Genomic DNA, 20384 nt, shown 5'->3' with positions numbered 1-20384 from the left:
TCCCTTTGGCCAGTTTGGGTCAGCTGTCCTGGCTGTGCCCCCTCCCAGCTTCTTGTGCACCTCCAGCCTTCCCAGTCGGTAGAGCATGGGAAGCTGAAAAGTCCTTGACTAGTGTAAGCACTACCTAGCAACAACTAAAACATCGGTGCGTTATCAACATTATTCTCATCCTAAATCCAAAACACAGCACTGTACCAGCTACTAGGAACAAAATTAACTCTATCCCAGCCAAAACCAGGACACTTACTTAGTCCTCAAGTTTTTAATGTTTCTTCAAAACAGCCTAGAGGACAGGCAAAAGAAAGTCTTCCTGTTTTTCATGGACAAGAATATTTTACATTGCACTCAGTGAAACAATTGGTAGAAATTATTTGCTAGCTTGAGCGCAGACAATGCAGTTGTGCCCAGAGGCAATGGTCAGGTTTTTTAATATTTTGTGATAACTTTTCCATAAGGAGACAAAAACATTTCTCAAATGATGTCACACTGAAATCACATGGGATTCAGGGCAGAATTTTTATAAACAATAATAACAAACTGATAATTCAAGGTCTGCATTAAACTGAGATACTGAAATAAAATGCGTATTAGAATATATCCATGTAAGCCTCATTAAGCCATTAATCTACCTTATCTTGACATTGGTTGGTGAATGTACGACTTTATTTTTTTGCCTGTATCTAACTCATACTGGATTATATGGTCCCATGTACATGGAACTCCAAAGAGTATCCCATGTTGAGCTGCATTTCATAAGGTATAGCTTGGTATCCCACTAACAGCAAATGCCTTCTGTATGGGACAGTCATCGCCTTAGAGAATCAGGCATGTCATATTATCTGATTGTTGAATATTTGGGGATTTTTGACAGAGAGGCATTGTGTGAACATTAGTTATTATTGGAGATGCAACATGAATTTAAACATATCAGACAAGATACTTCTAGGTATATTCATGTCTCTAGAAAGCAGGACTTAAGAACAATCCGGGAAAAATCTGTCAGAAAAAGTGACCAGAACTGCAGTATCTGTTATTGCACAAGCAGTGCAGATATAATGTCCTTTCACATCGCAGTAAGAGTTGCCAATATTTGAAGCAAAATATGCTATTGGTCTCACGTAGAATGGGAACACATTCAGAAAGAAGATGAGACAAACATAGCTTCTTAGCTAATTAAAAAAAATGACAGTAAGCAGTTTGACAAATAAAGTTCTAGTGGTCTCAGATTACACTGACCCAAAGCAAATGATCTGGCCCTGATTTAGTGGCATGCATGTTTTATGTAGAATTGCTGCTGTGTCCATAAAATGTTGCTAGTTATGGCCAAAACCAGTTCTTAAAAATGTCAACACTTCTAGGATAATTTTTTTTCCTTTCCAGGCTAAAAAGAATACACAGACAACAGTTTCCCTTACCAGTTTGATTATATATATGTTTCTGAGCAGGCATACTAACTGGTGAGCTTCAATTTATAACTAACAGCGGTACACAGCACTCAAACCACAAGCAAAATTATCCAAGCAGCTCTTTTTGCATATTTCTGCTAGCTGTATTCTTTTCCAGCTCATGTCCAGACTCTAAAGTGTTAGTGCCAGTCCAAGAAGACTTGAGGTCTTTTGCATGGCAGCCTTCAATCAAAGCCTTTGACCTGAGGTGCAAAAGGCAGTCACACAAGATGTTCCCAACATTAAAACTGCACTCATGAGCTTGGTATAATTAGGCAGACAGGCCTCAGTCTCTCCTAATGCAGAAGGACAGCATCCCTGATGCAACACCATAGTGTAAAGCCTATGTAACCACAACAGCAGGATATTGAAAAGGTCTCTGAATTATAGCTAAGTGAACAATTTGAAATATATGTGTTTATTTACAATCTAATTTAACTACCTAAGTAAGAAATAGGTCTCCCTAATTCCTCAGGAAAATGGACAAACCCTCTAGACAGGGATTCAAGGCAGGAATGTAATGTTGATGTTCTGAATTGTCCCATGGAAGTATCTGCCTCTTTCATCACTGTCCATAAGGGAAACTAAAACTAGGGAGCTGACATTCCCATGCAAACCCCCCAGGTCAGCATTAAATTTAGGCAAAACAAATCATTCCATTTTGCTCATAGTATATTTCTTCTGTCGTTTGCAAGTCATCCACAAGTAGTCTGCAAAATTCTCTGGCATAGTTATTAATCAAGACATCTATTTGCATCCTGATGATGTTTCTGTATAGCTTGCTGCCTTCCTGCTCTGGGCACAGACTTAGCGGATATCTGGAAGTCCCAGGAAATGGTCACTGCACGTGTCTAGAACAACTCTACTTCTTTGGTATGCATTGCCCAATACGCAGTAAGACTGGCATATCTTAAAAGGCATCTTGTAGATATCAGCCATACATTGCACTTGCAATAGGTCTGATGTGTCCACTCGCAGTGCTTGCTATACAGAGGCAGTTTTGTGCCTCCAGACAACCTGTGAATGCACAGCCCAACTCAAGGATGTCAGACCTAATGCTTTCAGACCTGCTACTTGCAGCCATACTTTTTATCTAAAAGGTTTGTAGTTTACACGATCCTGTCTGAGATCATCATACCCACAGCCACCTGATGAATAAGTCACTCAAGAAAAAGAGGTACCAAGAAGGAGGTCACTAGAGTACCAGTTTATAAAGGCTACTTCTTTACTCTGCTTAAACCCCTTCTGGTTGTAATCTGAAAGGAGTCAAACGTGATAGCCCTGAAATAATGCTTCCCTGGGCTGAAATGAATGTGTGAATACCACCTTAAAATCTGATAGCCACATGCACAAAGATTTGATTAACCAAAACCACGTAAGAAGTTTAGCATACTCTGAAATGGACTTTTTTGAAAAAGGTATTTCTATTGGCATAATATTACAAGGTATCTTATTTGCAGTGTTTCTGAATGTTTTCATACCTAAGACTTATTTTAGGGAAAAATCTAGTAGTTTGATTGCCTGAAGGATAAACATACTTTCTATGTTGTGCAGAGGGAAAATCCCTTTCTTGTCTCATGTTGTTTGCTTCAACAGTAATTTTATAGCAGGCTAGTAAGCCGTATGGTGAGCAATGATGGTTTCCAGACGCTACCTAGTAGGAAGCAGAGCTGCAAATACTGTTGAAATAGGAGTCTGTTTTTTCTGGCTTTCCTTAAACAAAATTTACAATCTCATTTCTCCCCTTCTTAGGGAAAAAAAGCTGCTTTATATTTCAACTGTGTAACTTTCAGTTCAGATTAAAATAAAAACAATAAGATGCGTAAATGGAGAAAATATAAAACCTGTGCCTAAGAGATAGTGAATATCATGTGACTTTGCCAGCAGAAAGTTTCTTTTGAAGTAAAATTACAGAAGAATATACTGTCTTAACTACATCTTCAGAAATGGGTGGGCAGATCTGAAAAAAAATCTCTTACATTTTGGATATACAACACTGCAAAGAATGTGACCCCTAAATTCCTTTGAGGAGCTGCTTTCATTCTTTGTAGGCATTCCCAGAATGAAGATTATATTGTCTATCATGGTGGACTTAGCAATTTTGGCATCCAAGGCCATTGGGGGTGAGGGAGTTGGTTAATTACTTTCGTTTCCTATAGTAACTAGCACAGAAGTAATGTTAATTTCTTTACTTTTATATTCATAAATTATACATGTTTCAAGCACTACAGCATTCTCAGTTATGGCAAATGAATATGATATTAATATGCTTTATATGATAATTCCCCTCAGACAAGCTAGACACATCATTTTATGCCTAAATCTGCAATTCTTCCAGAACAGATCTGAGGCTTTTTCTTACTGTTTATTTATGCTACAGAAGTCCAAGAGAAAGCCGCCACTTATGCATACTTTTCTGGAAGCATGCATAGGTCATGATTTTTTTTTTAACCCAAGTGAAAATATTATAGTGGTGTAATCCAGCTGTTCATTTTGCACCCCTAACAAGGAAAAATGACATGCTGGCAGATATGCAATTAATTTTTTGACTTAAGGACTTTGAATGAATACAGCCAGTTCTGGCTGTTAAAATCTAAAACTAGAAAACTATGGTAAAAGTGATCATTGTTATTGCACTTCTTGCAACCAAGAAAAAAGTGACTTTGTAATGAAAAGCAAAAATCAATTGCTTGGTTAAGCCTGACATTTTAGGTGAAAGACTTTCAAATGATTTAAGTAAAAACCCTCATTGGAATTGGTTGTTATTGTGAGTTTATTTCCTCATATTTGCACAAAACTGACTCTCCAATTGTATTGTTACATGGACCATTTATTAATAGCAGTGGAGTTCATATCTTAATGAGAGGAGTTTAAAAGTGGAGGCCACCAAATTAAAATGTATATCTGAAGTCTGCAAGCAGATCAGGTGGCCTCAGATTCAGGGTAGGCGTGAGAAGATGCATGCAAGACTGTCTATTTCAAAACAAACATCTCAAAAAGTATTTCTTCTGTGGTTTTTTTTAATTTCAAACTCAATAAAATTCAACAAATAGAAGGAATCTTCATTGTTTCAGAAGCCATAGTCATAGAGGAAATAATAGAAAATCTCATTGTACAATTACGGAAAATGAACTTCCACTCCTAATGTTTAGTGAAGCTGAAGTCTGATTGTACAGAGACTTAGGAAGTCAAAATCTAATTAATAGGGGGCCTTTAAAAATATTCCTAAGCCAATTACTTGTTAGCTCAGAAAAGAAGGAAATGATAGTACATTCGAGACAATGACTTGAACTAATTAATCCCAGCTGCTCAGTATGGGGGATGCTGCATTACTAGTGGTGCCATGTTGTAGGACAAAATTTAAAACAGAAGCTTAGAGATGCTAAGGCACTTCATATATATATGTATAAAAAAGAGTTAGTATGACTATCCTCAAAAAATAAAAAAAAAAATTCTGTCCAGGTCTTTTGTTGTTTTCATAAACTTGTGTTATCATACTAATAGAAATACACCGCTTGAATGCAACAGGCTCTGTCATGCACAAGGCTGTACAAAGAGGGCTGTACAAACAGAACAAAAAGTCTTTGGCCAAAGAGCTCACAATTCAGGTATGAGAAGTAAGAGAGAGCAGATGGATACAGGGAAGGAGTCAATATAAGCCATACATTGAAGCAGAGTCTTAGTGAATGACCATCGCTCACTGCTATAAGTGGCTTCTAGATCAAGAGAGTTCTGAGAAAAGTCTTCAAGGGTGTTAACAAGGTGGTTTGGTAGCCATTGATGGACAGATGGAAGACCCAGGCATGAGGGAAAGTAGTGAAGAAGGCAAGAAAGTATTTGTTAAGGTGATAGAAGGGTTAGCGGAGGCCAGCCACTAGGAGAAGTTAATGCAGGAGTCAACCTTTCAGTGCTGAATAAGTGAAGTGGCTTGGAGAAGCTGGGTTAACATTCAGGTTGTGGAAACGTGTAACTTCTGTTTGACATAACCCAGGAGGCAGAGCCAATGAACGGTGCTCAGAAGCAGAGTGGGAAGAAGACCAGTGTGGTTAAAGGGGTAGGAAAATGAACAGACACGAGGAGGACAACACTGCATTTGTCATGACCATCATAAGGCTTCACACTGGTGTCATCAAGTGAAGCCATGGAAGAGACCTTCAGATGTGTGTGCATCTAGTATGCTACAGACAAATTCTGGGAAGTCTCTTTAACACTTTTACACTACTTTTAACATCATGGTATCTTCACTGGTAGCATTCTAATGCTATAATATCCACCTTGGCAATTTGCTACAGAAGTTTTCTGTAATGCTGCATAGAGTTACTGGAGAACAGTAAGTAACCACTGCATTTCCCATATATTCTTATTTTGCTGTTAGTGAGAACATTCAGCTCAATATGATTTACACAACTGTATCATTTGTAAAATCATAAGCCTTTATAAAAGATGCTGAAGGACTTTTGGACTGAAAGGCATCACTGAAAGGCCCAACTCAGGAATGTATATGCTTAACTTGAACCACATAAATACCTATAGTCAATTACAAAAATGCTGTCTGTATCCACAGGTATCTGAGGTGTTACTACTGGGCAGTTCGTACTTTAATCACCATCGGTGGCCTTCCAGAACCACAAACCCTGTTTGAGATAGTTTTTCAACTGCTGAATTATTTCTTGGGTGTCTTTGTCTTCTCCAGCTTAATTGGTCAGGTACATCAAGAAATCAATAGAGACGTTCAAATTACTGTAATGTAGTGATAATATATTCAATTTAATGAAGTTTACTTCTGGGAAAAAGTTTAGCTGCCATCTGAATGTCCCTCTATTTAACTGTCATCTGTACTTATTCTGCTGAAAATAATACATGTGTTTAATCAGTTAGCCATTTTGTAGCCCTTTTGCACACAAGCTGATTTAAAGCCAAGACTCTGCAGGACATGGATGATTTGTGAAACTATGTATAATTCCTTTTTTATTCCTCACAGCCAAGGAGACAGTTCCTTAACATTCACACTATATTGTTAAATCTGATATAAAAATTATAATTATAGGTATGATAATAATATGTACAAATTATTGAATAAGTCATGCTTGATACTACTGCTAATAGAATGCTGTTAATGGAAATCCCATGATTTTTGTCAAACTAGAATTCTGCTCTCTTCCATAAATTACAATATATTTGTTAACCTGAAAGTTAACTGTCTTCTATTTCTCTTGGTTCTCATTTGGCAGGAGGAAAAAAAAAGCCCATAGCACAGCAAATCCATTATATTTTTAAATGAATATAACTGAAATATTTCTGGTTTGTAACTATTAAACTTAGGCTTTAGATCCATAGTTTTTAAAATACCTTGCCTACAGAAAAACAAATGCCATGGTTCCTATTTGAGATTTATCATATATAAGTCTTATATATATATATATCTTATCATATTCCTGTAGAAATTATTCCAGACCTTTTGATTCGTACATGTCTGTTATTGGAAGAATTATTACGAAAAAATAAAGATGAAAACTGAAATTTAATTTCTATTTTCAATACAGGATTTGAAAAGTTCAATCAAACAGTTAAAAATTGCATGTCTCTTGCTGTTTAGAAATGCAAGAAGAGATAATCATCACAAAACAGACTCTTGCCTATAGGATTTAATATTCATCCACAAACAAGAATTACCAAAAATAAAACAAAGTAGTTCATATAAAATATTTCTTCTGGAAAACTATTGAATTCAAGTATATTGGATTCAACTTCAGAGTTTGCATATTAATTTTTTTTTCCTAAATTGCTATAACTGTCAATGAAAGCACCATTCCCCAAGGAGATTCTGCAGATTAGTTTTTGTAACCAGTATAGTCATTTGCAGACTCAAACCTTAAATCTTAACACACAAACAGCTTCGCTGCAGTTTGTTATAATTCCTGTTTACAAAGAGCTCTTAAAATTACTGAGTTATTCCTGGTTTAGCACACTTGCCTAAAAAATGTTATTCCTACTGCAATCAATTGCATCTCTGTAATAAAGAGCAGAATTCAGCCCACCGGTACAGTAATCCTTGGCCACTGCAATATGAAACCATTTGACTAAAAACATGTCTATATAGTTATGCTTCTGAAGAAGGAATATCTATGAACATTAACTCATCCACTTTCTAAAAACTAAATTATATTTGTGTTGGAATGTTAAATGATGTTCCTGCACTAAAATCTTCAAGGACAACTTTCAACCCTAGGTGCATTTTTAGGACTGATCTAGATTCGCTTAACTATTTAAACAGTGGCAGGATCTAATTCTAGTGGTGCCAGCTGATGTTATTAGAGAAATTTAGCCCAGTTTGCTTCACTTCTGACTTGCATTCCACACGAAGTGCAGAGTAGCTTTATTACAGATTTTTAAGAAAAACATTATCTATATTTTTTCATGCATGTCCAGAAATATGAGGTAGAAGAATAAGCTAAAACCCACAAATGATTCTTTTAAAACCATAAATATAGACTTTCCAACACAATTAGATTAAATCTGTAATGCTTCTGAAAAAGCGGATGAAGCACCTATTCAAAACATGCAGCTGAATGTATAATTAACCAGTGATTTTGCAAACAAGTATTTTATTCTTTTTATATGTGGTTGACGAGATATTCAGATCAAGACTATTTTTGCTGAAATGTGTAGTAACAACAACTGATGTTTGCAGATGAGAGATGTAATTGGAGCAGCTACAGCAGGACAGAACTACTACCGTTCCAACATGGACAACACTGTCTCCTATATGAACACTTACTCTATTCCAAAAGTGGTGCAAAATCGTGTTCGAACCTGGTATGAATACACATGGGACTCTCAGGGAATGCTGGGTAAGGCTTTCCAATTCCAGTTATGTAGCAACTCCAAGTGAGAGTGGTTGTACAGATACAGAGTGAAAGTCACATTTCTGCTTTTCTGAATTGCGTGCAAGAAGTGAGGAGGATATTCAATTTACTTTAGAAAAGAAAAAAACTCAAAACCAATATGATGCTTACTATTTGACAAATTCTATTAATTTATATAATGTTCTGGTTATAATTTGAGACAGGATATGTAAATTAAAAGACAGTATCTTATAGAATCATAGAATCATAGAATGGTTTGGGTTGGAAGGGACCTTAAAGATCATCTAGTCCCAACCCCCCTGCCATAGGCAGGGACACCTTCCACCGGACCAGGTTGCTCAAAGCCCCATCCAACCTGGCCTTGAACACTTCCAGGGATGGGGCATCCACAACTTCTCTGGGCAACCTGTTCCAGTGCCTCACCACCCTCATAATGAACAATTTCTTCCTTATATCTAATCTAAAGCTACCCTCTTTCAGTTTAAAGCCTTTACCCCTTGTCCTATCACTACATGCCCTTGTAAAAAGTCCTTCTCCAGCTTTCTTGTAGGCCCCCTTCAGGTACTGATAGGCTGCTCTCTCAGCCTGTCTTCATAGGAGAGGTGCTCCAGCCCTCTGACCGTGGCCCTCCTCTGGACTCGATCCAACAGGTCTATGTCCTTCTTATGTTGGGGGCCTCAGAGCTAAACGCAGTACTCCAGGTGGGGTCTCACCAGAGCGGAGTAGAGGGGGAGAATCACCTCCCTCTATCTGCTGGTCACGCTTCTTTTGATGCAGCCCCGGATACGGTTGACCTTCTGGGCTGCAAACGCACATTGCCGGGTCATGTTGAGCTTCTCATCAACCAACACCCCCAAGTCCTTCTCCTCAGGGCTGCTCTCAATCCATTCTCTGCCCAGCCTGTATTTATGCTTGGCATTGACCGACCCATGTGCAGGACCTTGCACTTGGCCTTGTTGAACATCATAAGGTTCGCACGGGCCCACCTCTCAAGCCTGTCAAGGTCCCTCTGGATGGCATCCCGTCCCTCCAATGTGTCAACCACACCACACAGCTTGGTGTCATTGGCAAACTTGCTGAGGGTGCACTTGATCCCACTGTCCATGTTGCCAACAAAGATGTTAAACAGCACTAGTCTCAATACTGACCCCTGAGGAACGCCACTCATCACTGGTCTCCACTTGGACATCAAGCCATTGACCGCAACTCTTTGAGTTCTACTAAGAAAGTACTACTTTCTTAGTAAAAGCATATTAGCAGCTTCCTCATTTGAACTCATAAGTGCTAGAATAGCTCCATTAAATTATTTTTTCTGTACAATACTTATTTTTACGGACATTCTTTCATTCTTCCTTTATACTTTCTAGCTAACAGAGTTTGCTTTTTTTTTTTCTTTTACAGATGAATCAGAATTACTGGAGCAGATGCCAACCAAAATGCAATTAGACATTGCAATTGATGTGAACTTTGCCATTGTCAATAAAGTTGACTTATTCAAAGCAAGTACTTTTACAGGAGAATGCAGAAATGTGTGGTATTCCTGAGACAGAAACCTTGTTTTGTACATCTTGCAATACTTAACAATGTTTGTTAATATGCAAGGCAAAATAGGTCTAAGAAATATTTTGGTCAATGGATACATGTCAGGATAAAGCCAAGTGCCTGCCTCTGAAATTTTTGTGTCAAAGCAGAGATTAAAAAAAAAGCAAATGAGATTAAGACACAGTCCTGTTGTATCAACATATTAAAGCTGATGTTATGGTGTCGTGGTCACCATATGGTGACATAGGGTCAGACTGTAAGTGATTTCAGAGTATAACTAATCTCAGGAGTCAGACATAGAAGAATGTAATTTTTAATACAGTTCACCTTGCCTTGTTGTATACTGCCTAGCACTGCCTGAGAGATCACTAATGCTATGTGTTCTGGCAACATAAGTTTGGTATAGTGAATGCTACTTTTTAGTAACTTTTTGTGCAAAGGAGCTTTTTTTTGTTATCATGATAGTTTCCCAGAAATTAAATTTAAATGTGGTACTTAAGATTGGATTTTTGACAGCAAAACCAAGGATACACTGCATTTTTAGAAGTAGTCTTGACATACAGTTACCTTAACACTAATTTGTTTGTTAGGATAATTGCAAAAAAAATCACATGATATCTCTGTATAAACTTTACATATCTTCACGGTTTCTGCCACATTTGCTGAAGACATGGAATTCATAGATTCATACCAACATTTGACATGATCTGTTTTTTTTCTCCCCTGGATCAGTAAAAAAAAAATCATATAAGAGACCCATAAAGCTGTGAACGTAGCACTAACTGAGCTTCCACACAAAATTTAGATGTACAGAACATTACTTTTTAAAAATTGAAGAGATGTTCAACTTAAAGGGAATTTTATAAGTATCTGAAATGACAATTCTTTCAGTCTTTTCTCTGCCCTAAAAGCTGATCCTTATGATGTTCTGAGTTTGCATTCCACTTATGAATCCCTGGATCATTCATGTGTTGTTGGGTTTTGCTGCCCAGTGTAAGCACTAATAATCACTTGTGTTACTGAATTAATAGAGCAATCGATTCTAACTCTTTTAACAGGGGTGCGATACCCAGATGATATATGACATGCTGCTAAGGTTGAAATCCATTGTATATTTACCTGGTGACTTTGTCTGCAAAAAGGTGAGCATTGTTGTCTCTTTCAAATAATGATTATAGTATGTATTTAAGAAAAAGAGTTCAGATATCGGTCAACAGTGTCCTTTAAATACAATTAATCCTGAGGGAATTAGATAGCATAAAAGTAATTAAGGTACTCTGTGTAGTAATAACAAATGCGCTCTCAAGTTTCAATCTAGAACAAGACAATATGGATTTTATTACTTACAATATCAACCATAAAATTATAGTAATATGGGAAAGTACTTAATGTAAATATGGCTTATCTAATGATACATCATGAAGTTTTAATATTTAAAATGGAGCAAGCTTAATTTTTTTATACATATATACATACAAACATAGCCTGGAGATCTCAATCTACGATGCTCTGCATGTGCTTCATTTGTGTATTCAGAAACTCTTAAGTGGAATTATCCAAGAATGTAGAAAATACACTGCATCCCATACCACTCCTTACAGCAGGATCTGATCTTGCTCTACCTTCACTCACAGCTCTGAGCCATCTCCAGATTTCCAACTGAATGCTGTCACACTGTCCCTTAGCAAAGCCATCTATCTTCTCTTAGCGTTTTGGCTCAAACATGGCCTTATAGTACTGCAGGTAGGTGGCTCAGCTTCTGACCAAGTGAACCCAAGTCTTTTTTCAAAAGGCATGTAAACATACTCGTAAGCAGTGTTGGATGTAATTAAAGCATGGGGGAGGGTGAAGTATCAGTACTGTAACTGTTCTGGCAAGTGACCCACAGTTCATGCCACACCCAGAAGTGACCATCAGAACCCCTTAACTTGTCTTTAGCAGTTTTGGTCCACGATCTTCACTAAGGTCCTCATCCCTCCAAGAGTTAAGCATACGATCCTCTTCCCAAACGCTGAGTTAGTCCCACTGACTCCACAGTGTAGGAAGTTAAACATTTGTGAATGCACTAAAGGATGCACTTCAAAGACCAATCCCAGAATTTCTGTTGGCTAGGAAGGGTGGAAGAGTAGTTTGGTGTGTTTGCTTGTACAATGCAGAGCATGAAAGGATCTTAGACTGCGGCTGGGACTCTGCCACAACAGAGATAATAAATGACAGTAACAGATTCAAGGTCTTGATCCTGCAGTCAGATGCAAACTGTTCTCAAAAAGGATGGATTTGAAGTATCATTTTACTCCAGCTTGATTCAGAGCTAAAAGGCCACTCACTTGTATAGATCTACTATGTGGCCAACAACCATCATAATCCTATTAATGCTGTAACATGTAGTAGGGAATAAGACCCTGTTGGAACTACCTCCTCCTTGGATGTGTGTTGGCCTCATCGTACTTTTTCAAGGAGGCTCCGACATGCAGGCTTGGAGGTGCAAGTGAAGGGATAAGAAGTGCAAGCCTTACATTTTCAGTTCTGGCTTTGTTGCTGTTGCCTTTTCACTTTTAAAATGAAACTGCTGCTTTGCCTCATTTACTCCAGCTGCATGAGTAGAAAAATATTTATTTACCTGTCTTACTGAGATGTTGTGAGGACTGTTATAATCATGTTTGTGAAGTCCATTATATTACTCCAGTTTGCCTGCTTTTTATTGTGTATACTGAAGTCATGCTTTGAATCCTAGTACATCATGCAAAGGATAATAAATAAACTAATAATCTCTTAAACCATCCAGTGATTACATAAAAGTAGACAAAGTTTTGAATGATTCTTTATTCTTAGGTAAGTGATGATTAGAAAGAATAGTGTAAAAACTGAAGCTTGTTAGACCATGAAGCATAGGCTTTTTTTGCACTTCTCTGTTATTAAATATGCTGCTGAAATACTTTAGTTTCCACCAGAATAGTTGATGGAAATGATTGCTACAATCCTGATTATTATCTAGTCTTCTTTTTCCAAGCTGGCCTAGATGGTCTTACTCCTGTTCAAATATTGTTCCACATCACAATTAATCCTTGTGCTTGTGCTCAGTGCTAGGGAAAGTAGCGCAAACATTTATTTCTCCATAATACCGGTAAACCTGTTTATGAGAAAGTGGAATGATATTTAAAGACTAGTTTGTCAGATTATTCTAACAAAAAAATACTTCCCTGCTAAAACATTGGATCTTTTTGTGTTTGTGTGCCCAGGGAGAGATTGGCAGAGAGATGTACATCATTAAACAGGGTGAAGTTCAAGTCCTTGGAGGCCCTGATGGTACAAAAGTCCTGGTTACACTAAAAGCAGGAGCTGTATTTGGGGAGATCAGGTAGGTCCATCGCTATTTTTAACAGTTTCTTTAGAACTGGTCAAATAATCAATGGTTGTTTAACTTCTCTGTGGTAAGCATGACAGCTACCACAGGGAGGCTGGAAAGTTGGTAGGATCAACCAAGACGACACTGAGCAAGGAGATGCAGGTAAGTGAAGGAAAATCTAAGTGAAACATCAGAGACTAATCTTGCAAGGTCTGAGACCAGTGTTTTGGGCAATGTACACAGGGATATACAGACAGATTTATCCTTCAGATATAACACATCCTCCTGTTCTGAGGTCTGCAATACAGCAGGACCAAATGCATTTTATTGCCTGTATAGTGAGACTAGGTGCCCTTACACAGCAGATGGTAAAAATGATAATTAATTTCCAACAAAGGAGATAAAAAATCTAAAATAGCAAATAAGCCTGGTTCATTTAGGAGCTGAAGTAGGGATTAAGTTGCCAAAAATCAGGCATCCACATTTGAAAATGTATTTGTTTAAGAGCATACAAAACAAGAAAAAGGCTGACAGACCAGATTTTTGGGTATGAGTTTATCTGGAGGACAAGATTTTTCTCAGGTGGTTACAAATGGTTTTTATATTCTCCATGTGGTTGCTATGTAAAATCCATTAACTCTTATGGGCCATGTTCCCCAATTAGCCAACCAAGTGCTGGATTTTAGGCACTGCATCCCCTGCTGAAGTTGGCCTGAGGAAAAGTAATAAAATACATGTGCTGCTGCATGTGATAAACTGGATTCTTGATTTCTTCCAGCTGCCTTCCTGTTATTGTTAATCCTCTTGCTGGTAGCTTTAATCTGCCTTTTGAAAAGCGGTAATCAGCTCTGTGCCAGGTTTACATTTATCTTCTTTTTGTGTCTCCCTTTGTGGTAGGGGAAACATTCCTGTTTATGCAGTGACGTGCGTACAGAACTTGCTTAGACCTCAAGTGGAAAACACCTGATATACCCCATAGATACAGACCTTTTTCATTGAGTGGGACAGTGAAATTATATCAGCTATTTGAGAGAAGGTTATTTGAAAGTTATTTCTCTGTGCGACAATATAATACCTGAGCAAAGCCTCAAAACAAAATACTGTGTCATAAGTGATGTGGAAAGGCTGAGAATGCACTGATTTTCAGTAAGGGCTGAATAATGAAAAGATAAAAGAAAAAGCTACAGCAGCCCAGATATGTAATCTGCACATAGTTTTCAATTATTTATTAGTCTTGTACTTGGAGCAAGGACTTTATTTTTTAAACTGAGAAATGATAATGATTGGTTTTAAAACAAGGAAGGGATGTTCAAACTTTTGATATAATACAGGTGAGCACTTGTTTCCACATGAGAACTACACAATAGCCTTTAAAGATTCATTTCCCAGTATGTGTTACTCTTCACATCATTGCCAATATGGCCAGTACAGCCCTCAGCAATGCTATAACCCTATGCTTCTAGTCTTGTTTTATTCATTGTTGACCTACTGCGGCAGCACACCAGTTCAGACACACATAATTTGCATATAAATGACAGGCAATGGATAAGCTCAAGGAGAAAATGCACAGCAACCGGCAGACATCTCCAAAATTGAAGAAAAGCAAAGATATGAAGCACTAAGTGTATCAGTAGAGATTTATCCTCTTCCTTGTGGCGAAGTGTTACAAAATAATGAGTTTGTATAGTGCCTCTCTATATAAGTTTTGTCAAGGTCTTCTGAATACGGAAGAAGCAGTAGAAAATGAAAAAAAATATTCTTTAATGGATGAAATATTGCTTCACTTAGCACAACCAAGTTTTCCCCTCAGTATTCATAGTATGGTTATCACCTGATATCAGGCTGATGTCCTTCTGATTTCTGATTCAAGATTTGTTTAGAGAAATATGTCAGCTTCATTCCGAGTGGCTTAACTGCATGATTTATAAGACACTTGCTATTTAATTTCACTCTGTTCAAAATGCATGTAAATGATGCTTAAAAAGTCTCTGAGGGCAAAGGAGTTGAAGAAAAGAAAAAACGTTTATTTCAAAAAATTTCCCTGAATTATACTAGAAGGCTAATGCAAGACTAATGTCAAACAAGTCCTTTTCCTATTTCATCCTTGAAAATTATTACAGAAACAGATTAAGAAATAGGAGTTGCCTTCCAATTAACATCTTCCCCTCGTTACTACCTTCCTGTATAGATAATATCAGTTTGGGGAAGCAAAATAATCTCAGAATCACAAGCAAACAGATTGCTGCCTTAATGAGAGCTTGTCTGCACAGACAATTGGGAAAGAGAGAAATTCAACTATAACACAACACTTCATTAGCCCAGAGAAATTTACACTTTAAGCCAGATGTCCTCATTCATCCATTTACTGTTATTTCACTAGATCAATTTCTTAACAGAAAATGGTAATTCTGGAAAAATAAAAATATTTCTCCATTATATGTAAATTTTTGACAGGAAGATCTCTAAATGTTTGATCTCGTCTTTAGCCTTTCAGCTGTTTTGTAACTTTAACTTTTATTTAAAAAAATAAAAAATAAAGGGAGTATTTATCTTTGTGAAAGATTACATTTTCCACTTTGGCCCAGGATTTCCCACAAAGTGGCAGCTGCTGCTTTTCAATGAGCTCTGCCCTTAGGTGTTTGACATCCTGCTCAGAAGCAAGATCCAGACCTATCTCCCTTTCCTGACTTACCAGTTCTCTCCATAAGCACATAGGTGCCGAGCTGAGCCGGCACAACCCTGCACGTTCAGCTGATACGCACACCATTCCCTGGACCAATTTGCTAATTTCAATGAACAGCAGCTTCCTAAAGAGATCAGCTGAGTCATCACTCTGACGACTTTATACCTCTAAATTAAATTTGCTAGCATAAGAATTCAAAAGTTATCATCTCATACTAATATTACAGCATTTCAGGCTAACAACTGGAGTAAAAAATGTAAGGTAAAAAAAGCAAATTTGTCTATTAATATAGATATTACATTACCAAGAACCATTGCAAGGCAAATGTAGTTATTTTTTTAAAATTTGGTCTATCACGTAACTCTTAGCACACTAGCCAAAACAGATTAAATTATGAAGTCCATAACGCTGTCCTTAGTCAAAGAAGATTCTGTTTGAGCAAGGACTGCCTTACTTGTAAAATTCACCTCACATCATCACCATAATGAAAAAGTTGATCTCTTTAGTCCTAGTCTGCCTTGATAAAATGAGCTTTCTGTTAGGAAAGCCTGAAAATGATTGTTCAATGAGTTGTTGAGAAGTGATTCTCATCAGAACTCAAAAGCTGTTTGCAATTTTCTTTAGTTGCTTTTCTTGTTGTGCAAATAATTTTATTCTATCTGAGGAATTGTACAGAATTGTTTAAAAAGAAGACGATATACGGCATTTTCAGCTTCAGTTCATATATTGATTGCTATCTTGGGTTGCAGAAAAACACTCTGTGTGTGTGTGTGTGTGTGTGTGTGTGTAAAAATAGCCTTGTACACACAGTTGCAGAGATCTCATACTATCCCTTATAAATAAAATATAATGTTATCTGTATGATCTAATATTTATAAATATGTTCTATAAATGTATTTAATATTACAACCAATATTTATATATCCTTGATTAATAATTTGGATAAGTATTAAATCATGTTTTATGGGGTCCAGACTATCCTTTATTAATAACTTTTAAATTTAGAGATTACTAAATATTCTCTAAAAATATTAACTCACTGGGAAATATTTAAGGGACAAATTTTAGGGTAGATCTCCTTGAATACAGTGATAAAGCAATTTTAGTCCTAAGAGCAAAACGCAACTTCTCTTACTTGTGACCACAGCTGAGAAGTGAATTTTCTTCATTTCATTTCCTTAATGAAAGATGAACAATTTAATTTTTATTTGTACAACATCTGATTTTTATGTGGATAGCCTTCCTATGGCCAACTGGTGCTTGCTAAACTGGTCTAAGGCTTTATTTTCAAAACAAAATAGCCTTCTTTTTCTAGCGGACACATTTGTAACTGTCGGCGTGAAAGACCTTCCTAATCCATACCATTCAACTTGCCAACATTCAAATGTGAGATGTGGTATGTGAGAAAACTGAAAACCAGAGTCCCACAGAAGTTATTCACTCAGGAAAATTAAAATTCTGGGAGAATCATTCATTCATTGCAAATAACTCTTTCAAAAATAACGGACTTGTGCTGCTCTATTTCTGATATAAATAATTTTCAACAATAAAATTGAGGAAATGCCAAGTTCACACGAGGACTAAAACAAATGCAGTCCTTGCAGTGGGTGTCTCTTGGGAGAAACGTCTCTATCTAGCAAGACTTTTCACAGTCCTTAGCATCTACATACACCTGACCAGTAGTGACAATTTGCCTTCCTGAGGCAAGACGATATTTCTAACCCCAACTGCAAAGGGACTTTACAGAACATCAGGGTACGTAAATGAGCTTTACGATGACTTTAATGGAGAACCACCAGCAAAGAGATTCCTCACTAGGACAAGTAACAATTGAACTGATGATGTTTATTTTCATTCTAGCTTATTAGCTGCAGGTGGAGGAAATCGAAGGACTGCCGACGTGGTTGCTCGTGGTTTTGCCAACCTTTTCATTCTGGACAAGAAAACACTCAATGAAATCTTAGTGCACTATCCTGAGTCAGAAAAACTTCTCAAGAAGAAAGCAAAGTATGTCCTACTAACAGTTTTTAAATCACATTATTTAACTGCAGAATGGACAGTTGTGGCTTCTAGACAGATTTGCATTCCTTTCTTGGAAGAGTAACAGATGTAAACACATTTGTATTTAGAGGTCAGATTTGCCTGGTAGTATCTAGTGGAAGTCATGGTCTTGGCAGGGACTCCAAGAGTTGTGGAAATGTGGTAAGTAGAACAAAGTCCTGAATGTAGTTGCCTTCTCCATTGTATTTAAGGTAACAAAACAAATAGGAGATACAGATGCATATCAGGACTCCGTACATAGTCAAGAAAGAAACTGCAGGACAGATGTCAGTTAAGGAGTAGGTTTTCAAAGATGCAACCGAACACTCGCAATTAATTCTACAGAGATACACTTCAATGCACCCACAGGCCTTTATGCATTTCCAAAACCTTAAGCAGTAGTTAGGAATGGATATAAAGAAAGGCCCGACAAAATGGAAGTACACAGATTGGAGCGCTGTGCATCTTGTTCAAAAGGATTCTGAAATGGGATTTCAAACCCAAACTGCTTTTTATCTTGCTTTGGCTGTAGCTTGCTAGGATCACCATTTCCCCAGCTTTGAAAGGGCAAAATATTGACAGATTTTGTCATAAAATTAAGACAAAATTAGTACCTTGCTACCTTGTAAAAGGTCCAAATATATTAAACAGTTTGTCATTATTAGTATACTTCAGAACTTTTTTCTTCTCAGCTGTTGCCTCGCATTGCTATCAAAGGTTGGAAGGTTGCTCCCAGACTTGAAATTCCACCAGAGAAGACTAAACATAGCACAGGAGTGACATTTTGTTTAGGGAAGCGCTAGCAGATGGTTGCATTCAGCATGTTTCAAGAGCCCTGATTGTCAAATGACAGTATCTTGAGAATTATCACATCCCCGAGGAACAAGGAACCTAGACACAGAATGGGCTGATTGCCCAATTTTCAAAACCAGCATCAACAGGTAGAAAGGTGGAACAAATCCACGGACTGATGGTCTTCAGCATTTATCCTTCCTGACTTTTCTCCAGCTTCTTTCTAAACAGTTTTATGACCACCATTACTTGTTATTCCTGTCTCTCTGTCCCACACTACTTTCCTCTGCTTTCTTGTCCACCCCAGTCATATCCTGCCAAGCCGTTAAATTCTGCTTCCTCCAGATAGCCTCCAGACAGATGGATAATAATCATCCATCCTTCGTATCTGCACTCCCATTTGGGTCCAAAGCCCTCTCTAGATATCAGCCTAGATACAGGATATCCTGCTTAATTTTAAAGATATGTGGTACCTGCCCTGTGCTGGAGGCCATGTATTCTGCTCACCTGTCTAGGCATCCACTAATTCTTCCAAAACTCCTGTGCTCTATGTATGGTCAGCCATGTCTCTAGAAAAAACTAGGCACCAACAGGAGATTTGTGCACTGTTTTGATAAAGTTTGCAGTTATGTTCAGTTTTGGAATCAAGTTATCAGTTGCTCTGCCCTGGAAGTTTTACGTTAGAGTCCTCTGGAGGATTGCATTGGCCATCCCACACCTTTAAAGGGCTCCTTGAAATAAACTCAAAGGAGTTGTTCAAGCAAGAAATTTGTTCTATTATCACCTGCCTGATAGTCACTGTATGGTCTTTACATAATAAACCCATGCAAGCTGCTGAAGTGTACTTTTTAAATTCATTACAATAAAACCTAAAAAAATTAAATCTTCACTTCTGAAATTCCCAAAGTTACAAAGTACAAGATGCTGGAGAAAATTATAGTATTATGGGATTTACTGTTCTTCAGACTTCTTCATAAAAAGCCTTAAGTCAGGGCTTTTGCAAGGATAGAAAAATTGCCTTGAAAACTGTACAGTAACCTAATAGAAATTGAAAGCATGGGAACCCTCTGCTTTTCACTGGTTCCATCTATCTTGGAACTGTCATCTAATCTTTACCGTCGTCGTTCATTCTCACTTCTTGTCGTTATGGTTGCAAATCAGCACAGCTACGGAAGGGTGTGAAAATCTAGTCTGCCACATGATTGGCAGTATTTTTTATATCTTCAGGGTATATTCTTCTACTGAAGAAGACCAAAAATAAGTACCACTGTCTAACCTGGCCTATGAGAGATGAGCCATGCTGAGTTAGGTTGGTAAACTGTTACTTCCACAAGCATCAGCTGGACTCTAAATTGAGCATTAACCGCTCTCTGAATTTACATACAGAAGGCCAGGTAAGAGACTTCCACCTCAGGTATGAGGCATCGGTCCCCCTTCACGCTACTTCTCACCTTATAAAACTCTCATCTGCTTTGCAACACCTTAATTTGAGCCTGCACTTGTTTATTCTCCAGGATATAGGTAAGCAATTGGCTGCTCATGGATTAGACAGGTGTACTCTGCGCTGGGTAAAAAACTGGCTGGACGGCTGGGCCCAGAGAGTTGTGATGAATGGAGTTACATCCAGTTGGCGGCCAGTCACGAGTGGTGTTCCCCAGGGCTCAGTTTTG

The 20384-nt window shown here is 37.7% G+C and overlaps 1 protein-coding gene across 1 annotated transcript in view; it reads left to right on the top strand.

Moving 5' to 3' along the window:
• Positions 1 to 20384, top strand: part of CNGB3 (cyclic nucleotide gated channel beta 3) — a 51623-nt gene that overhangs the window by 27876 nt on the left and 3363 nt on the right. The window contains exons 9-14 of the mRNA XM_009276049.1: positions 6010 to 6151; positions 8137 to 8296; positions 9713 to 9810; positions 10912 to 10995; positions 13093 to 13211; positions 17743 to 17889. Of these exons, the coding sequence (XP_009274324.1) occupies positions 6010 to 6151; positions 8137 to 8296; positions 9713 to 9810; positions 10912 to 10995; positions 13093 to 13211; positions 17743 to 17889 (750 nt within the window). The remainder of the gene's footprint in view (positions 1 to 6009; positions 6152 to 8136; positions 8297 to 9712; positions 9811 to 10911; positions 10996 to 13092; positions 13212 to 17742; positions 17890 to 20384) is intronic.

This window comes from Aptenodytes forsteri, unplaced genomic scaffold (assembly GCF_000699145.1).
Source record: "Aptenodytes forsteri isolate BGI_AS27 unplaced genomic scaffold, ASM69914v1 Scaffold433, whole genome shotgun sequence".
Taxonomy (NCBI): domain Eukaryota; kingdom Metazoa; phylum Chordata; class Aves; order Sphenisciformes; family Spheniscidae; genus Aptenodytes; species Aptenodytes forsteri.
This window is presented reverse-complemented; position numbering and strand designations above follow the sequence as displayed.